General features: G+C 43.4%; 1 protein-coding gene across 1 annotated transcript in view; it reads left to right on the top strand.

Annotated features, from left to right (window-relative positions):
* Kap-alpha3 (karyopherin alpha3) overlaps nt 1–20,487 on the top strand; it is a 54,646-nt gene that overhangs the window by 5,464 nt on the left and 28,695 nt on the right. The window contains exons 3-8 of the mRNA XM_065442060.2: nt 1,353–1,448; nt 6,915–7,000; nt 7,130–7,216; nt 10,984–11,198; nt 12,852–12,983; nt 18,920–19,048. Coding sequence (XP_065298132.1) covers nt 1,353–1,448; nt 6,915–7,000; nt 7,130–7,216; nt 10,984–11,198; nt 12,852–12,983; nt 18,920–19,048 — 745 coding nt within the window. The remainder of the gene's footprint in view (nt 1–1,352; nt 1,449–6,914; nt 7,001–7,129; nt 7,217–10,983; nt 11,199–12,851; nt 12,984–18,919; nt 19,049–20,487) is intronic.

The raw sequence follows: 20,487 nt of genomic DNA, 5'->3' as shown, positions 1-20,487 counted from the left end.
TTGGTAGCGAATCCAGTTTTTTTAGCACCTATACCTGCGTCACATGTGCAAAGTTTCAGCACACATTTTACGGACTTACAGCTGAATTACAGAAGTAGGTTGCAGATTGGAATGTTTGATGTTATTTGAACTGAGTGATATCAAATGGATTTACAGAAAATTTGTGTAGTTTGGTAGTGAATTGACTCTCGATTGCTCTCAGTGCATGGAACTACGCGAATGTATGAGTGGGTTATGCAGACTGATATTTCTGCAGTGCACTGAAACGGGCTATTTGAATCTATTTTGTCATCGGCCCTTTACCTTCACAACTGTGTGCTGCTAAGCTGTGCCATTTGTGTGGTCTTCATGTTCTTTTGCCCTCTCTCATTTTATGGAATGCTGTAATCTTGTTTGCTATAATGTTTATTAGCGATTCATACCCATTTGCTCTACTTTGTTACTATTAGTTCTCCTGACAGGCCGCGTAGAATGCTCATAGCAGCTAAGAGAAATGAATTATTTTGATGTCGCGTCTTTTTCATTGCTGTTATCTGATATTTTGACCTTGTGGAAAAGTGTATGCGAAGTGAAGTGCGGGAGAATCTGTCACTAGAAGTTTTACACTATTAAGTAAGTTGGATAACAAAATCCCAACAACTGCATTTGGAATTATATTTAGTCATTTAAAATTTAGTAATTAGTTTAGAAAAAGATTTTTTTGCCACCTTTTCATATATAAAATTGTTATTGACAATGTTATTAGCATATTTGTACACAAATAGCTGTATAAATACTTAAACATTAACTGCCGAAATCATTTATCCTGAAGTGTTCTGCTGGTAAGAATTGTGAGACCAGACCTTAAAGGGTAAACGCTATCAAATGTCAAAAAGCCTTGGCAAGTCTTTGGTGCAAACGTTTCCAGGGCCATTTAAAATCGGATAATACCCTAATAATTCATGAGCTACTATTTTTGGTTTAAAATCTTTGTGTGGTAGGCTGGAAATGGCTGTCTTTAACCGAAGGTTACAGGTTTTTGATGCATTCACTGCACTGCCAAGACAGACGCCGCTATTAGTCACCAGTCGGGTCAGTTACATGCGCGCTGACAAGCCAAGTTAGAACTATCTGGTAAAGACAAATGTCAGATTCAAGATAACCATAGTTGGCCCGTTAGAAATGTAGGAGTGACGGCGGGACCTTCACTTGGGATCAAATTAATAAGAAAATTAAATATATCGGAGTCGAATTAATAGTAGTCGACTGTAAGCATGTTCAAAGTGCAACTGCAGTTTTATAAGCATTTATAGGTTTGTGCCTACTTAAGATGAAAAATATACTTATAAATGTGTGTTGTTTCCTTTTGTCAGGAGGCTACTCTCCAGCGATCGTAATCCGCCTATTGACGATCTGATCAACTCCGGAATCCTCCCCATATTAGTTCAAGCCTTACGAAGGCATGACAAGTAAGTTTCCTCCTTTCCATTTTGTGGTTGTTGGGTGTTACCAGGTGTTGTGATTTTATTGGACCTATTCTTGCTTAATGGTGCAAGTGTACACACTAGTGTTTTGGGAATATTCGGATTTTCGAATAGTAGTTTTGGATATTGCGCTATTCAATATTCACTTTGAGAGAAGCTGTAATATTTGTGCTTTTCGAAGTGTTGTTAAACTTACATTCGCAAGTTTACTGTTTAATGCAGTCAATTACCCATTTTCCGTATGCGTGATTTTTCATATATGTCCGATAATTCAGATGCCTTTGCGGCAGCTCCATGATACCCCACAGAGTCAATCTAGAAGAATGTCTGGAATTTCGAACGCAAAAATGCGTCTCTGTTCGGTTTTTCAGACTTTTTGCCGTGACCGCAAGTCCGAAACGGCATTGATCGAAGCCACCACTGCCGCCATTTTGGTTATCTCGCAACCTCAGACAAGTGCTCTTCCCTGCAGAGCCGCTGGCAGCCGTAGCCACCAACGTGACAACGCTAGGCCTAGCTATGTTAGCTACTGAGCTTCCTGCTGTGCTGTTAGCAATGGCGCCGACTCTGCCTTTAATCCTCGCTGAAGGCTTCGAAGCTCTGAAAGCATGACTCGTTGCATAATGCTGATTTCCGAAAGACAGCTCCATCTTAATATAGCGGTGTTACGCGGTGAAGCATGTGCGCATTATTATGGCAAAGCATACCAAAAGTGGGAAGAGGCAGTTGTCACAGGACACAGTATGTGTTCCTTAATTATACACAAGTGCACCCGCTGTCTCTTGTTAGAGTAAGAGCACCGATATGCCTAATAAGTCTACTGGCAGGCATTCAGAGCTATTTTGGACATGTCTGTGGAAATTTGACCCCTTGGGGGGCAGTAAAAAGCATGCATTCGTGTTTTCGAACTGCCCGTTTTTTTTTTTTTTCATTTTTGTGCTCTAAGGAGACAGAACAAATGAGCCTTGACTGTAGTCGGTAAGGCACGATTTTCAAAATAAAAATACACATTTGGCAAAACTGCATAAATGGTATGGGTGGAGCTTGCAAATACAGTTGAACTCGGCCATATCGAACTCGAAAAAAAACGCCTATCAGTTCGATATAGAGCGTAATTCTATATATACACGATTCTGTTTCTCATGATTTACTTATTTTCAAACTTTCTCTTCTTAATATTGACCCAAACGTATTTGCATGGATTAAGGATTTTCTCTCTAACAGGACCCAGTATGTAACCGCTAATGATTATACCTCTAGAGCTTGTTCAGTTACCTCCGGTGTACCGCAAGGATCCGTACTGGGGCCCCCGCTTTTTCTCATCTATATTAATGCAGGGTGTCTACCAACCGGGAAAACCGGGAAAACCGGGAATTCTCAGGGAATTTGAACAGTCTGGAAAAACTCAGGGAAAACTCAGGGAATTTGTGCTTCTATCAGGGAAAATTAGCTGTAACTTTATTGAAAGGGAACGAAAGTAGTGTTAATGCTGGCTTCAGTAACAGAGGAATCGCAACGAATCGTCATTGACGCCGTGTCATCGGAACGATGTATTGCCAGAGTAGTTAACGCCCGATTTTCGGACATGCCCGATAATTTGCATGGTTTTGCGGCACCACCACGTACTCCATATAGTCAATGTATATTGCCCTGACTGCAGGTCTGAAATGGCATTAATCAAAGCCGCCACCGCCGCTATTTTGATTATCTCGTCGCCTCGAACCGGCACTCTCGCAGGCAGATCCGCTGGCAGCCGTAACCACCACCGAGGCAACGTTAGGCCTAGCTGCTTCTATGTTCGCTATTAAGCTTCTTGCCGTGCGGTGCCGTGTTTTTCATTGAAAGAATTCGCCGCTATCACCAATGGCACAGACTCCGCCTTTGTAATCCTCGCAATTGGCTTTGAAGCTCGCAGAGCACAGCGCGTTGCGTAATGCCAGTCTCCGAAATTTAGCTTTGCCTCAGTACACTAGTGTTAGGCGGTAAAGCATGACAAGCGTGGGAAGGGGGCAATTGTCACGGGACACAGTATGTATTCCTTAATTACACATGCGTGCACCGCGTCTCCTGTCACAGTACAAGCCCTGATATGCCTAATAAGCGTACTGGCAGGCCTTCAGAGCTTTTTTAGTCGTGCCTGTGGTAATTTTAGCCATTAAAGGCAGTTAAAGACATGCATTAATTTTTTTCAGATTGCCCTTTTTTTTTTCAATTTTTTTTGCGGCCCCTCGGAAGTCCGAAAAATCGAATGTTGACTCTACAACTGACCAAGAGGATGCTTCAGATGATCCATGTGGTGAAAGCGTGGTAGAAGGAGGATGAGAACAGAAAGGACCAACGCACTAAGGAATTAACGGGAAAGGAAGGGTGCCGCCACCTTTTTAAAGGAGCTTGAGCTAAAAAAACTAAGTGTTGACTGACGCTGAGACACAGGTGTCCCTCATCCAAACCAAAATAAGTTGTTTATGCAGTGAAACCCAACACTGAGATGTGTACGAGCTGAGAGTATGTCAGGACAGTTGAGGTTGACTTCCCAGCTGCTGAGAGAGAACCTTAGTTGTGACAAAGTTCAGGACCTCATACAGATGAGCTTGCTATCAGTTGATAGAAATAGCTTATATAAAAAAATATTTACTAATGTATGCATCTCCTTTTCATTCGTATTTGAAAATGTTTGACTCAATTTGGAATGGGCTTTACCATTTCTTTCGCTGTGCATTTTACTATCACCTTCCTTCTGTTTTCTTTTTAAATAAAATAGATATTACTCCTTAATATTCAAACTGGATTAAGTCATTTTTTTTGTTTCAGCATGCTTACTAGAGAGTGACAGCATCGGGCAACGTGGTGTCAGCCTGTCTTGACATAAAACAATGTTCTGGCTCATTCAGGGAATTTCGCAAAGGTGCTCAGGGAAAACCTGGAAAACTCAGGGAATTTGGAAATGTCAACTTGGTAGACACCCTGTAATGACCTTCCTGACTGTATCTCTAACTCAATCATTAGGCTGTTCGCGGACGACTGCGTCATCTACCACAAAATAACTAACCCTAATGATTCCAGTAAGCTTCAAGATGATCTGGTTAGTGTATCAAATTGGTGTAACAAATGGCAAATGCAGCTTAACACAAATAAATGCAAACATATGCGTGTCTCCTGCCGCTCTACCCCTTCTGATCCGCCCCCCTATTCTATTAATGGTACTGTCCTGTCGGTTGTTAACTCTTATAAGTATCTTGGCCTGCATATTACTAGCAATCTTTCGTGGAACATGCATGTTGAATATATCACTAACAATACTAACCGAACATTAGGTTATCTAAGACGAAACTTTGCATCCGCTCCGACCTCACTAAAGCTTACCATGTTCAAAACGCTCGTCCGTCCAAAATTAGAATATGCATGTGCCATATGGGACCCTGCTCATTCCAATCTCATTAATTCACTTGAAAGCATTCAGAACCGTGCAGCGCGCTTTATCCTGTCTAATTATTCACGTCGTTCTAGCGTAACATCCATGAAAAAAACATTAGATCTACCTGACCTTTCACTACGTCGCAAGCATTCTCGCCTTTGTCTTTTTCATAAAATATACTACCTCAATCCTTTCCTGAAAGAAAATCTCTTCACCAGACCCAGTTACATCTCATCTCGCATCGATCATCAATACAAAGTTGAAGTGCCAACTTGCCGCACTAATTTGTACCATTCTTCATTCTTACCAAGAACCGCCACTGCATGGAACCGCCTTCCCGCCTCCTTAGTCACCATTTGTGACAGCACCAATTTCAAGCTTGCTGTTCAAAGTGCCTTATAGTTCCTTCATTATTTTTTATTTTTTCTCGTTCTGCAAATAATGTACTCTACCACTTCTTTCTGTTGTGCCTGCCGGCCTTGAAAGTATGTACAATAAATAAGCCTGCTAAAGAATTGGATGTCATAAAAGCACATACCATTTATAACATCACTTTATTAATGAAACTAGCTTAGTTTCCCATTAAATAGTCCTGTATTTTCTTCTGCTTGGGCAATTTCGCTGCCTGCGACGCACGCGCTTCTCCACATTGTCCAAGGAGTCGGAGCAGCCGAGGCCGCAACTTTCCGCATTTGCGCAGAAGCACCGGACTAGTGCGCATGCGCCAATCACCTCGGAGGATGTGGGCGAAGCACCGTCGTTGCTTTCCTCATTCTGCCCACTTTCACTTGTGCCCAGTACGATGTTGGCAATGTACTCTTCGTTTTCGGGCTCTCCCATAGTCGCGACACCGTCATCTGCACTCACACTCGTCGACTGTTCATTCGCCAATGGCTTTTCATCAACAGTATTAAACAACGGGCAAAATAAACTGAGCAGCAAGCTCCAGATACGCTGGTATATGCTGGTGACATCTTTGCCAATCTTGGCCCCCTGGTTGCCTGCACTCTTCTCACCACTGCCGCATCCAGAAACTAAGTTAGAAAAACAAGTTTCGGATAAAAATAAACACATTTAGAAATTTTTCATAACCTTCATAATTTCTTAGAAATATTTATTTGTGAGAAAACTCATTAACGCCATTTAAAAAAATTTGTACTTTAATACAATTTATACTATCTCTGTGCTCCTCTCTTCCGTCGCCCATCCACCCCTCCGAACACGATGGGGCTGTGCCGTAGCTCTACGCCGCCCAAACTTTCCAAAATGTGAACGGACAGCGCCAACTGCACTGCTCGCAGATTGCTCGCATGTTGCTCGCTGGCTTCTCATTCAACGCAGTTCTGCAAACAGCTTAATCGCTCGCATTCGTCTTTGTTGGTTGCGTTGAAATCGTTTCGGTCCACGTGGTCTCTGAGGCGTTTCTGTCGAGGAAGCCGTATGGTTTTTTTTTTGTAGCAATTGCTACGAATGGGTGGATGTCCGATTTTCCCTTTAATAATTACGTCTCTCCACCTTGCGGGTTTCCGCAGAACTACTACGTCAAACACTTGCCTTTGCTTCGTGTTGTCGACAAATTCGACTTCGCACTGCCATCTGCTAGCCGCCTGGTTAGCTCAGATGGTAGAGCGGCTGCCCCGGAAAGGCGGTGGTCCCGGGTTCGAGTCCCGGACCAGGACGAATTTTTCTTCAACTCTGAGGTGTTTAACCCGTATGCGTTTCCTTTGTAGCCATTGCTACGAACGGGTGGATGTCCGATATTTCCTTTAATAAATACTTGTTTTTCAGTACTGAGAGGATTACATTTGAAAAATGCTTAGAAATCTCAAAAACAAATCTTTGAAAATCTGCTTTTAAAAGAGTGGTTCAGTACGGTATTCTGGCAGAAAAATATGTGACAAGCACATATTTTTTATTCTGTTTAGAAAAGAATTAGAAGGTAATATGCTCAAAGCCTACATATTTGTGCATTCTTGCACATTATGTGACATGCAAGTTTGTTGAATCATATGCCTTATTGTACATTCATTTTTCAGCCCTTCCTTACAATTCGAAGCTGCGTGGGCACTAACGAACATTGCATCAGGAACATCACAACAAACGCAAGCAGTTGTGAACGCAGGTACGTTTGATGTTTTAAATTTCTTTCTAGCCTTGGAAATTGTCTTCCTTGCCTTGTTTTTATGCTTTCGATTAAATTTTTTTCTCCACTTCACTAATCGTTTATGCTTTGCCTGTTTTGCCCTTCCAGAAGCAGTACCACTTTTCTTGGACTTGTTGAGATCACCACACCAAAATGTCTGCGAACAAGCAGTTTGGGCATTGGGAAACATAATTGGTGAGCTGTGTATCATCGCAGTTTTTGTAGCAACGTAATGGTCATTGTTCTATGGGGAACCATGAGTCGCACTACTGTTCGCTCGAATGGGAAGAGATGTCAGGTTATTGTAAGTTGTTGCAGGTGTGCGGCTGCCAAACAAGCCCCTGTTGCTTGAGGTAGGGCAAGGCTCCTTTCAAGGAAATGTCAAGTGTTGAGGTTCTGTTTATTGACTTCAGTGAAATTGATATATTTTTAATGCTGTCCCTGAAATCTGTCACAGTATTGTGAACACCTTGTGTTCAACAGTGTGGCTCGTGTAACCTTGGAGTGTGCAATCATGTTTTTAGTGTTGCGCATCTCCAGAGATTTTGCAATGCATCGTACGTGGTGTACTGTGCTTTTATCTCTGTTTACCGATGTACAGATTGTCATGGGAAAATAAAAGGTGGAATAGGTCATGGGCAAATAGATCGTAGAAGATATATTCTGCCCAGTTAGCCCATGATATTTCAGTGCATCCCATCACAGCAAGACTAGCGAATACAACACAATGACATTTCATTCCCATCAGAAAGACGGAGGGGGCTGTTGGTGAAAGCAGCTCTTAAGGACACGGCTCTTTGAGGCAAAAAAAATATTGAAAAAAAATATTTTTTTAATGTCATTTTCAATACCTACAGCTACTATTCCTTCACCAAGTTTCCCGTCTCGCAGAAGAGTATTTTGCTTGTAATATCAATTTATAACATCACTGCGAGCTGAATTCCGTGCAAAAGCAACCCTTTTTATTGCAGCGCGTAGCTCTTTTCCTATGCATGCGGTTGCAGCCATCTTGGTCTCTTTGGAAAGAGGAGCCTTTCTTCTTAACCTTGCCACCAAAAATGACTAAGCCAGCTTGCCGCTGACATTGAAATCCGGAAAGAAAATAAAGTCCAAACGTGGGATTCCATTCATCGACTAGCGCACGTGATCAGAAATGCGTACTGTGATTGGCTGCGCGAGGTTTCAGTCGTCTGCTCCACTCCGCAGGTGACGCGACATCGCGTCTCATAGGCTTGTAACAAGTGTGCAACGATGTCTGATCCATCGGGGAAGTTCGCCACAAGGCAGAAGTTTGGCAAAAAGAAAAAGCGATCAGCTTATACATTTCAAAAGCGTTCCATTCCTTCGGAAAACACTGAGGATGGTCTGTCGCCAACCACAAGTGATGCCGAAGCTGTAGACGATGTCAAAGTAGGCCTAGCCTACTTTCAGTGAACACTTTCACTGAGTGAAAGTGAAAGTGACAGTGGCCGCGTTCGTCGTAACTCTGCAATGTTTCAGCTTGGGGATTTTCTGCAGAGAGAGATAAATGACCCCAAAAAGCTTCAATTTCTTGCTTCAAAGCCAGCAACAAAGTGAAAGTTGAATTTCCTCACTTGCGTCGACGACGTTGCGACCGCACCAATCGACGCCGAGGCAGGCTTTGCTATCGTCAGTTTGGACTGAATAACGCACTGATGTTGTTTGCCAAGTGCAAGGTGTGCGGTCGTAGCATCACATTTGGCAAAAGCGAATGAGAATATGGCCTCGCCATAAAGTTTGTTATCATGTGCGTGTGATGTCGCATTGAAGTGGAGCTCCCCCTGCAGAAGCAGAAGAGCAACCTGTTTGTTGTGAACGATCTTGCCGTGCACATGATGCAATTCGCGAACGGTGCTAAATGTTCTTGCCACATTTGGGTGGCCTTAGTCGGAGTGACTACATTCCTGGTGGCTTTTAGCCACTTTCACTGTAAAATATTGCAAAACTATTTCTGCACTTTTGATTAAAAGTGAATGTATTTATTTTTTCTCATTTACTCATGACACAGATTTTTGACTTGCTGATTTGCGGCAGCAATATCTCTGCTTTCAAGGCAGGTAGCGCCATAATTATTGTTGTGGCTCGTAGCTGAGTGTGCAAACACACAATGGTAGGAACAGATTTTGAAATTTATGCTTCAAAATTTTTCAGTTCTGCTTTAGATCGGACAGTAGGAAACCCACCTTTGGAACAGTCAAGATTGAATTGCTATAGAATTACTAGTATTTGTTATATCAAAAGAATATTCCTACCATTGTGTTACTTATGCTTTCAGTTCGTAGGCATGTGCCAATATGAATTTTTGTAGTATGGTTATATTTTCTATTGTTTCTGCAAATGATGAATGATGAATTTCATTAACCTTCAGAATTAAATGGCCTATTGGAAAAAGAATTACATATTTGAAATCAGCACAAAAATTTTACGACTGGAAAGTTCCATTAATATTAATGAAAAGTTATGAACATTATTTTAATAGCACTGTCCCTCCTTAAAAGGGACTTGACAGAAGCCCATCGAAACCTCTGTACAGCTGTCAACTACAATAAAGCATTGATATTGATCCTGAAAGGCATTGGAGGTACCGTTATAAGGCAGGGAACTAAGTGAAATTGTTTCTGAAAAACTACTACAGACAGCCATATTTACACCGCCAAGTGCCTATTCTAAAATATGCTAGCAAGGATGTACTGTATCCACCTGCAGAAAGTGACCAGTGGGGTGGGGTCTTTTGTGTTGGAACTTAATGCCAAAGATAGCAGTGTGAAGCATTATGGCATTGGATGGGGGGCCTCCAAAAACTAGGTAGGCAAATGACTTTCTTCAATGACAGGGGTAGCTTTATTCCTTGGATGTGTTGATTTATTCAGTGCCGTGCTGTAGTAAAAGAAAGTGTGTTGTTGTGCTTGGATATTCTTATGTGCATTGTTTTGTTGAGGCATTATTTTTGGTAAACAACAGCCTTACCCTGCTTGTAACTCAGTTTAGCCAGATTGTCTAAACAAAGGTTTTCTGTGCCGTTCAGGCCAGTTCAGCCAATACGCATGGAGTAAATTTTCTAGTTGCATTACAATAGACTATCCTCAAAGGAGGGTTAACTGTAGCATCATTGATTCATATGGTAGTTGTGCTTAGCACATGAAATCACAAGTATGGTCTCTTCACGGTGTCATTTATCATAGCACATTGAACAGCACTTTTGCCAAAATCCCCTATACTGATTATGAAATGGAAAAATCCAAATTTTATTGGCCTTGTGCACTCCAGTCGAAGTACACTTGAGTCTAGGCTCAGCATTAAAGGAAGACAAAAATGAGTCTAGCTTTATTAAAAAATTAAACTTCGTTAATACCATAAAAAACACTTTTACCTTGATAAAGAGGCCTGATAAGCCAGAAAAGATTTGAAAATGAAAGACTGGGGGTAATGTTGCATCACCCAGCTATTCGTGGTGTCAAGGATTTTGACCACACCTGCTCAGGCCTAGTTTTTTTTTTTTATCGGTAATGATAGATTACGTCGTACTTTAAAGGAGGCAAAGACAGAACTTTGCAAACTTTTACTGAGCCACAGTGGCCCCAATACGAAGAAATACTTGGAAATCTGTGATGTCACATTTTGCATATTGGTGCTGAGGTGTCGGTGTGAAATTGAAATGGAGATTTTCTTACCTTGAAGTTAATGTGAGTAATTATGAAATATTTTGTCAGTCTGAATTGATTTAGCGTTCCTTTTCAGTGCTCCTTAGAGAAGGTTACTAGCATCACGGTGCCAGCAGGATGTGTGCACATGCATGCACCCTAGAGTCTGGTGTTTGTCACTAATTGCATATAATGTGTACTCTGGATGCTTATGAGGATTGAAGGTGTATGCTTGTAATTGCTCTTGGAAGAGGCACTGATGCAGATCCTTTAAAGGGATTGTTTGCACCTTTGTTTCAGGTGACGGGCCACAGCTTCGAGACTACGTAATTAAACTTGGTGTGGTAGAGCCACTGCTGTCGTTCATCAAGCCTTCCATGCCGCTAACGTTCTTGCGCAATGTTACCTGGGTCATTGTAAACCTCTGTCGGAACAAAGACCCTCCGCCACCCCTGGAAACTATTCGGGAAATTCTGCCTTCCCTATGTCTCCTCATTCACCACACGGACAACAATGTGAGACACTTTTTCCTGATAACCTTCGTTTTGCTGAGAATACTTACTGACATTATGGTCAATACCGTATTCACTCGCATAATGATTGCACTCGCGTAATGATCGCGCCGCTGAATTTTGTCGTCAAAATTTGATTTTTTTCTTTCCCGTGGAGTGATCGCACCCCGAACTTGTCGCAACGATATGTTGTGTGCCAAGTCTAGCTAATGATGATCACGCTTGCCATCTGTCCAATGCTTTCAAATGCTACGCGAACGACTCGTGAAGACCATACCAAGCAGTCTGCATGCACCATAAGAATATGCCCCATTTCTATCCTTTCACCACTTTCCGCACTTTCATGAAAAAAAAAAAGCCACAACCAAACTTGCCTTGGCTTTATTACTCGTAGGCTTCATAATGGTTTTGGCTAACAACAAGAAAGGTGGCTTTCGATTCTTCTCATCTGCGCTCGTGGGCACACAACAAATCATGAGCAGCAACTATAGTGGCCACGTTTACACTGATACGGTAGAAGTGTACCCTATTCATACGCTGACGCTTGTAACACAGCTAGGCTATTCGCCCACCCTTAGCGGAAACATGCTGTGTTGGGATAGTAGTGAAGACAAATGTCGCAGTTCCCGCAGCATGCCCGCCATCTGTTTCACTGGCAGCTACGCGTGCCCATCTCTGTTTCCGTCCCCTCAAAGTGGACATGGCTACGTTATTGTCGCAAACTTGCCGATATAAACAATATTATTCTTAACTGATACGGAAGAAACTGTTTCAATGCGTGTAATGTACTCACTAGAAGAACAAAAATCAAGTTCGGCGCGTTTGGCTGGCTCTTCCGGCTGCCATATTTCGCAGCCGCCTGCTTGTTAACCTGGCAAACGTGGGATGAAAAAAAAAATTTTTTTTTTCGCAATAAATTTAACTCGCCTAATGATGGCACTACTGAATTTGCATCAATTTTATTGACAAAAGAGTTGCGAGTAAATATGGTATTCTAACAGTACTGGCAAAGTAAAAAGCTTCAAGTGAGTGGACTAGGTTGCAATTAGATCAGCAGTTTGAAAAGAGGAAATTTAGGTTAGCTTGTTGTAAAATTTATAAATTCCAGGCCTTTACTTGCTTGGCCAGTGACACCATTCCAGTAATCTAAAATACATATTACATACTGGCGATGTCATCCACAGACACAGAAAGACGAGATGGCCAGGGAGAAAATGGTGTGTTGCTCAGAGGCTTGGCTGGAGGCACAGCTTGGCTTGGCTGTAGCTGTTAATAGCTGCAATTGTCTTTATTTGTTCTTGTTTTTTTCCCCCTGAGGCAGCATAGCATGGGCAAGAAAACTTTCGCCAAGTTGGTTCTTGGTTCAAGTCTTGTCCTTTATAGCCTCCTATAGATTTTAAGGTGTACTTTTTGTGCATGTACGGGCTGGCAGAACTAAGGGAAATGTAGTCCACTATGTTGGAAAGTCTGTCGTATGTGAGGATTCTACCTTCCTAGCCTGGAAATAATGCTCTCTCTCTCTCTCTCCTATGACACATTTTTATTTTGAAGTGCACATGAGAACTTTGTCTCTTTGTCTCGTGACCCTTGGCATAACATGCTTTTTCTGACTCTTTCAACATGCTCAGCTCTGCCCTCATTGCTTTTGTACTGCAGATCCTGGTGGACACGGTGTGGGCCATTTCCTACTTAACAGATGGTGGCAATGAGCAGATCCAGTGGGTGATTGACTCTGGAGTGGTGCCCCTGCTGGTGCCTTTACTTAGCCACAAGGAGGTGAAAGTGCAGGTATGCCTTCCTTCAAAATAGCTCAGTAATGACGCCGACATGTTTGCACTACTATTCCACTGGTTGACATCTGGGGTATCTCACATATATTGGAGCAGCGCCAAGAAACGCTACCCCCTTGCCCCCCAGATGCATGCATAATACGGGTCGTAGACACGACCCATGAATAAATGTTTGCGCAGTGACTCTTCAGCTTTCCCATCAAAAATTTATCCTTAATGTTGTTTAGAAGCCTAGAAAAGTGTGAAAAAGAACTGTATCTCCGACACTGAGTATAAAGAATTCCTGTTTGGTAATGTAATGTTGCTGTTACGTTTGTGTTCTGCCGTCTTGGAAATGGCTGTTGTCTTATGCAGACAAAATGTGACATGCCTGCTAAGTTCTGCAATGTCACAGACTAGGAAAAAGCATACCAATAAACTAATTGGAAGACTAGCGAATCCTTTTGAATTGCTAACAGTGGTTATATCTGTAGTAGTGTGGTGTCCAGAAGGGAATTGGTGGGTTGTTAATGCCTGCTGCAAGCTGCATTGAAAGGGATGGCCAGGAGCAATGAAGAATTGATGGAAGCCTTCTCAGCAGCTACGATCATTGTCAGGTGGCTACAGCAAAACATAGTTTTTTGTCACCAGCAGTTCCGGCTAAGTTTTCTCATTTTTGTCCAACAGTCCCTGAAGTGTTGTTTGCCCGCTCCACCAATCCAGAAGAGGCTCCTTCTCGCTGGCTGCTGCCCAGGGATGTTAAGGATCCGTTTTGGGTCCCATTTCAGTTCCTGTTTTCTGGCTAATATGCATTGCAATGTGTGGGTTTCCGGCATCATGGACAGCACGAGGAACTCAAGAACTCGCATTCAGCACAGTTGTGAGCATTGTAGCTCACTTCTAACAGTGGCAAATTGTCCTTCTGGTGTATTATGTTTGCAAACTAAGGCCACAAGGTGGCAACTGTAGGCAAGAGTCAAGCAGTGGTCATAGCTGGATCGTGCAGCTCGTCTTGGTGATACATATGAAGGGTGCATCATAGTGGACAAATAAACCCAAGCACCAGTAGTTGCTGCAGCCATTTCCCTGAGGTGAGGTTGGGGCAGGCTGATAAACAAGATGTGTTCATTAATTGGATGGTTGGAAAAGAAGAGTAGGGCTTGTAGTGCAGCAGTCCTTGAGCATGAGACCGTCAGCCACCTTGGTGGGCTTTGCCATGTTGGCAGAAGGTTTATTTTCCACTCTGTCTTGGTGTTGCAGATGCACCTGTCTGAGGCTCTGAGCATGCTATCAACTTTATCTCCAGTGCTCATTTCCTGAGCTGGTCATAGTGAGCTGTGAACCTGTAAGCACATTTTTCTGAGGGTGCTGTATGTGGACCCGCATCTCCTCCTTCAAATGGTGTGTTCCAGCAGTGGACCCATTCTCGCTGTGGACACTGATTTGAATTCTACTCATTGAAGTGCCAATGCAGTGCACAAGTGCTTGGCACATGCATGACTGCACTTTCCAACACTTATGATGACGCAGACAACTCCAGGCAGTTCAGATAAACCTTCCAAGTGTTGGTCTTTAAAACCACTGTACCTTGGAAGCTTCCCTGCAAAACAGCTGCAGCATCTAATGGTGGAACTGCAATTCATCCTGACCATGTCGTCGTGTGGGTCCATTGGCATCAACTTTTGTTTTAACAGTCTTGCTCTGCAGGAAGTCATCAATTAGTAAGAGCAAGTGCTTCACGAGCACTTTGAGTTAGTATTGGGTATGCTTGCAAGCTCCATTGCAAAGCTGGATGGGACCTCACTTGGTATGGGATGTACACAGGGTCCTCTCACAAAAAAAACTCCAGCTTTGCTGCTATCAATGTGGCTGGCTACCTTGTCAACTTTCAGTCGAGTGCAAATTCGGCTAATTCGATTGGTAATGGCTAAAAATGGATATTCTGCACATGTAAACAAAAATGTATGCTGACACTGCTTCTGTGAGCAAAACAAATGCATATGGCCTGCTCCATGAGCTGCTATGTTTGTTTTGTATTCCCACAGCTATTGTCATTCTTAATTGCCTTCCTATAGTGCTTTATATACAGTGAAACCTCGTTAAACCATGGTTGGCCAAAGCTCAGAAAAGGTATGTAGTAAACAATAGTACAGTTAAACCTCGATATAACAAACTTCAATATGAAGAAATTCTTGATATAACTATTTCACTTTTCATAACCTATTGCCCATAAAACACCATTTATTTAGAACCTTAATATAACGAAGTGTGTTTGTTTGTGATTTCAGTATAGTGAAATTTTGCTTCTGCTGCAAAGGAATGCTGAGACAATAAATGGAAACTTCCGCGGACGCAGATGGTCAAATGATTAAATGACAAGCGGCTGCTTGCAAACGCACCTCTCAAACCGCGTGCAGTGCAACAAGAGCGACTGCCAAAGTGAATCTGCATCATTTTCCGTATGATGTAATTTGTGATAATGTACAAGTAATTTCCCCTGTGTTGTCCTTGGTGTCTTTGTTGGCTTCTATGATATGTATAATGTTCAAGTGTGATAAGATCCTATTGCACCCCGTGCATTTTGTGGTTTTGGTGCGAGTGAAAGTATCGAGGGTGGGAAAGAAAGATGGTGGCTTCACATGTGCTGCCTTCCTGCTCGAGCAGAGGGAAAGAGGGGGAGGGGCGGGGGCAATTTCTAGGCGTCCGTCTGGGCCGTACAGTGAAATCTCGGTACAACGAACTTCAGGGGACCGCGGGAAAATGTTCGTTATTCTGAAAGGTCGTTATAGTGAAAGCCCAAAAATTAGCCATAACAATAGCATTTCAGTAACGCAAGCGTCCTACCTTTGAAACGGTACCTCCTTGAACTCGTTTCTCACACAATGCACACGTGATCGTCAGACAAGGCACATTTATTTGAAATAGTCCGTGATCGTCTTCTGACGGGTGCAGCACAGACTCTGCAGCACGAACGATTCCAGACCGTCCGCATTCTTATGCACGCCTTCGGCCGCTGTGCCGCGTTTGGCTATAAATATGCGGAGTTTTCGCAAGCAGTCCAACGCATCTGTGGCCGACACGGACTCGTCGCGGTCTTCGGGTGCTGCCGTAACGTGCAGCAAGATTCTTGCTGGTGCTTAAAGATTTTCTCCTTATCTTTGAGAATCGTGGCGATCGTCGACCGCACCACTCCACGTTCTTTAGCCACGACGGTTTGTTTCTTCCCGTCTTCTATCTCGCGAAAAATCTACTCTCTCGCTCAAAGAAAACTGCTTTCGCTTCTTCGCCGTGCTTAGAGTTGTTGAGCTCATGGCAACGCGAAAGCCGGCACGCACTTCTAACACAATAATATAACCAGAAGAAAAACAAGATGGACAGGCCTGATACGGGTGACAGCGCGCGAACAACTGAGAAAACAAGCAAGAAAAATGTGATGCGTCGTCACCTCCGCAACAGGAAAAAAAAAAAAAAGGCCTACTTCAGCGTTATTTACTACTTTTTTTTTTCTTCTGCCGCACCGTCTCAGGTTTTACTAGCCCATGCTCCCCGCCTCTCCACTCACAAAACCTGGTGCGTCGTTGCCTCCGCAACGGAGAAGGAAAAAAAAAAAAAGTCTCCGCCCGCATCTTTCTCCTTCCGCGCCATCTCAGGTTTTTGCGGGAAGCAAGTTGCAAGGCAGCCCGCTCTTCGCGCTGCGTCGTCTGCTAGCTTAGAGCTCCGACTGCCGTGACGGATACACGGAAATCTAAGAATCCTCGCATTTCGGGATATGAGTTCGTAGTACTGAGGTGTTGTTAAGATGACACGGAAATTAAATAACGATCGTTATTCTGAAATGTTCGTTATTCTGAAGTTCGTAGTAGTGAAATATTTTTACATTGAAACTATAAGCAGTCGGCACGGGATTTCATAAAAGTTCGTTAATCTGAAATGTTCGTTAATGTGGTGTTCGTTGTAACGGGGTTTGACTGTAATTGTGCATGGCTGCAAGCGCGGTTGAGAGGGCATGCATCTGCACACCCTGCTTTAGACGTAATGTGCCGCTTGTGCAAAGAGTGAGATTCAATGACTTGTAGCGAGAGGCAGATGAAGCATTCGCGCCCTGCTTTCTGCACTTTTCACGATAGCGTCGTCCCAGTGCCGGCGGCACCATCAGCCGCAGGGGTGGAGTGCTTGCAAAAGCGTGGCTGGCTTCACTTAATTTGTTCTGCTGATGTGAAGATGTTGATGTGGCATGAAACCATCTCATTCGTTGCCGACACCTAAATTCATCAAGATGAATTGTTTTCTCATTCAAATTTGCGTTTTTTGATTTGCCCAATAATTTGGAAAATTCTGTGGCCCCTTTAGGTGAAAGAAAAATCGATCACCCACTGTACTTTGCATAAAAGGTCAAATTCAAATACAACGAAATTTCAGTATAACGAAGCAAATTGCCAATTTTACCCATTTCGTTACGTTGAGGTTTAACTGTATATCTTAACCAAAATAGCATGAGATCGCCCATTTATCTATCAAAAATGGAACTCTGAGAGAGTGCGATGAAGGGGCAAAAAGATGCAGTATTTATTCATTTCATACGACAAAAGTCTGTTATTTTCATTTGATGCCGCAGCGGCCTAGTAGCGACAACGACCTCAAACTCCCTTAAGCTGCGAGCCAGCTTTTCCGCCAACACCCGCACGAGGCCGATGTGATGCGCAGCTTCTACCCGCTCAGTGGCTATGGTGTTGGGCTGCTGAGCACGAAGTCGCGGGATTGAATCCCGACTACGGCGGCTGCACTTCGATGGGGGCGAAATGCGAGAACACCCGTGTACTTAGATTTAGGTGCATGTTAAAGAACCCCAGGTGGTCAAAATTTCCGGAGTCCTCCACTATGGCGTGCCTCAATCAGAAAGTGGTTTTGGCACGTAAAACCCCATAATTTAATTTTAACGCGCAGCTTCGGCCACTGTCTGGCCTGAATCGTCCATGCTGTCGCTTTCCGTGTCATCTTCATCACTGTCGTAAAGCGACACTTCGGCAATAACAGAGGCTACAATGGCAAAAAGTCAGAAGCTCGAAAAGGTGAGCTTTGTAGCCGACATCTTTTCGTGGTCCCAGCAGCACTGCCAAGCATCTTCACATTTCGAATGCCACACACCGCAGTCAACGGTAGGTCGCTCTCGCATGTCAGCACAGACTTTATGCCACGTTCGGTAGCACGAACAATGTCCAATTTTTATTTTATGTTGAGTATCCGGTTTTTTGTCCGAGCTTCGGTATGACGAGAGTCCTAGCTTGCACAACGTCACAACATAGGCCACCGCTAGCCACCCACAATGCTCTCTGGCTCTGCGCTGAAATGATGGGGATGTTAGTGTGGCTTCACCCTTCCAAGCGTCCTCTGCGTTTGCACTTGCAAGTCGTTCTGATCTCTGAGGCTCCTTCTTCTGCCTGGCCGACCTACTGCGGTGATTGTGCTACAAAAGTGCAAACACTACGTGTCAACTGATATGCATGCAATAAGCTGGTACGGTTTATGCGGGTACAAAACACATTATGTTCAATGGCTGCTGAGTCGGGGAATTGACTTTACTACTTTTAAAACAAATTAGTGTTTAAGCGGATATGGTTTAACGAGGTTTTACTGTATTAACAACGTGTGTGTTAGCATGCAGCATTGAAATGCATATTTTTGTTCTCGAACTACCTGTTTGGTGCATTTGATGTATGCTTGTTTAATCAAATTCCATTTACATGGGTTTCTATAAATTGCGAGGCGATACAGCATGCTTGTGTCACAGCTTTGAGGTGGTTCCGAAAACTGGTTTATACGGAATAGTTAATAAACTTTATTTTAGCAGCATCTCATGCCTGTATGCTAATGACAAGACTTAGTACACTCGTGTCTAGATCATTTGCGCATTTACTGTGTTGGCATTATGCTGATGGTTGAGTGTTCGCTTTGCAGACTGCTGCCTTGAGGGCAGTAGGCAACATCGTCACAGGCACTGACGAGCAGACGCAGGTGGTACTGAACTGTGATGCGCTGGCGCACTTCCCTGCACTGCTGACACATCCCAAAGAGAAAATCAACAAGGCAAGTAATGGTTTACTACAATTTGCTCCACTGCTGCTAAGACCAGCAGCATAGCACGGTACTGCTGCACCAAACGCCAAAGTTTTGCTGGTAGGGATTTTCATTTGTGTAGTTTTGAACTCTACTGGTAGGCATGACTCATGGTGGTGTTGTATATATATATATGTATATATAATGGAAACAGGTACAGGTTGCCATGTACCAGATGCGAAAAGTTACCATTAAGTTTTCTAAAGTTCCTAAAAATTAGTACAACCAGGCCACACATGGGAAAAAATGTCAAGCTTTACTAAGTTACACTTTACTTTACAGCAATGTATATATGAGAGGTGGCCATGACTGCTCATGTACGATTGTATTTTACCATTGCCAAAGTCAAAAATAGGAAGCTTAGCTTAATGCATGCTATGGTTATGGTGAAAGATGCGACACAATTCATACGGCACTTCTTTTGTTCTGTGATGATATCTAATATTGATACCCAATATTGATTTCAAGTGTAGCGAAAAAAGCAGTCTAGGTATAGGGGATCAAATATGCTTGCACCTAACAAGGCCTTAAAGTAGCCAAGCCTGACAGCCCTGTGGGTGGGATATACTACCCAAGCATACAAAGTTATTGTGCCTATAGCTTCAGGGAAGCCACAGGACAGGAATGATGACAAGACTCTCAAGAGGTGGTAGTGCTTTCTTGTGCTGATGCGTGTGGGCCTGGAGGTTCCCAACACTTGGCCAACCGCCATTGTGGCTGACATAGCAGTGCATCTGAGGAGAGCGTCCCTGTCTGCTGCTGCTGCTTTTCTGAAGCATGGTGGAAGATTGGTATGCGCCAGTGATCAGACAACCGTGAGGGCCGTTGATGTGCTGGTGAACCCCCTCCACGTGCATTGGAGCAAGAGCATTAAGCAATGCGCTGCCTTATTGAGAGTCCGGGGGTTTGCCTAGCTGGGAGCTCCTCTCGTTCTTCGCTTGAGTTGAGCACCAGTGATTGCTAGCCCCTGTCCTGGTCTGACCAACAATGGCTACAGTGCTGAATTTCATTTGGGTTAAATATGCAGGTGTTTAGCACGTACGTGTTCGTTACTGGTGCACCGTGCACTACACTCAAGAAATGTTGTGTAGTGATGAAAAATCTTCCCCTAGTGCTGCCTTTTCCGCTTATTGCGACTTCATGGAAAAGCACTGGATTCTGCTCGTTTGTGCAAAGAATATGCCATGTGTCCTTGTGTAACTGCTGCATTCTAAATATTGGTCTAAATTTTAAAGGGGACCTGAATCACTCCTTGGGCTTGCTGAAGAAAAGTCTGAGGATAGCATACGCTGCTGTGAACATATCAGCCATGTTTTGCAGTTATGCACAGTGAGCTCGCAAGCAGAATGTGAAGTAACCTTCCTCTCAAGCGCTCTTTTCAACAGAAGCCTGCTCCTCACTCTTTTCTG

This window comes from Dermacentor albipictus, chromosome 1 (genome assembly GCF_038994185.2).
Source record: "Dermacentor albipictus isolate Rhodes 1998 colony chromosome 1, USDA_Dalb.pri_finalv2, whole genome shotgun sequence".
Taxonomy (NCBI): Eukaryota; Metazoa; Arthropoda; class Arachnida; order Ixodida; family Ixodidae; genus Dermacentor; species Dermacentor albipictus.
This window is presented reverse-complemented; position numbering and strand designations above follow the sequence as displayed.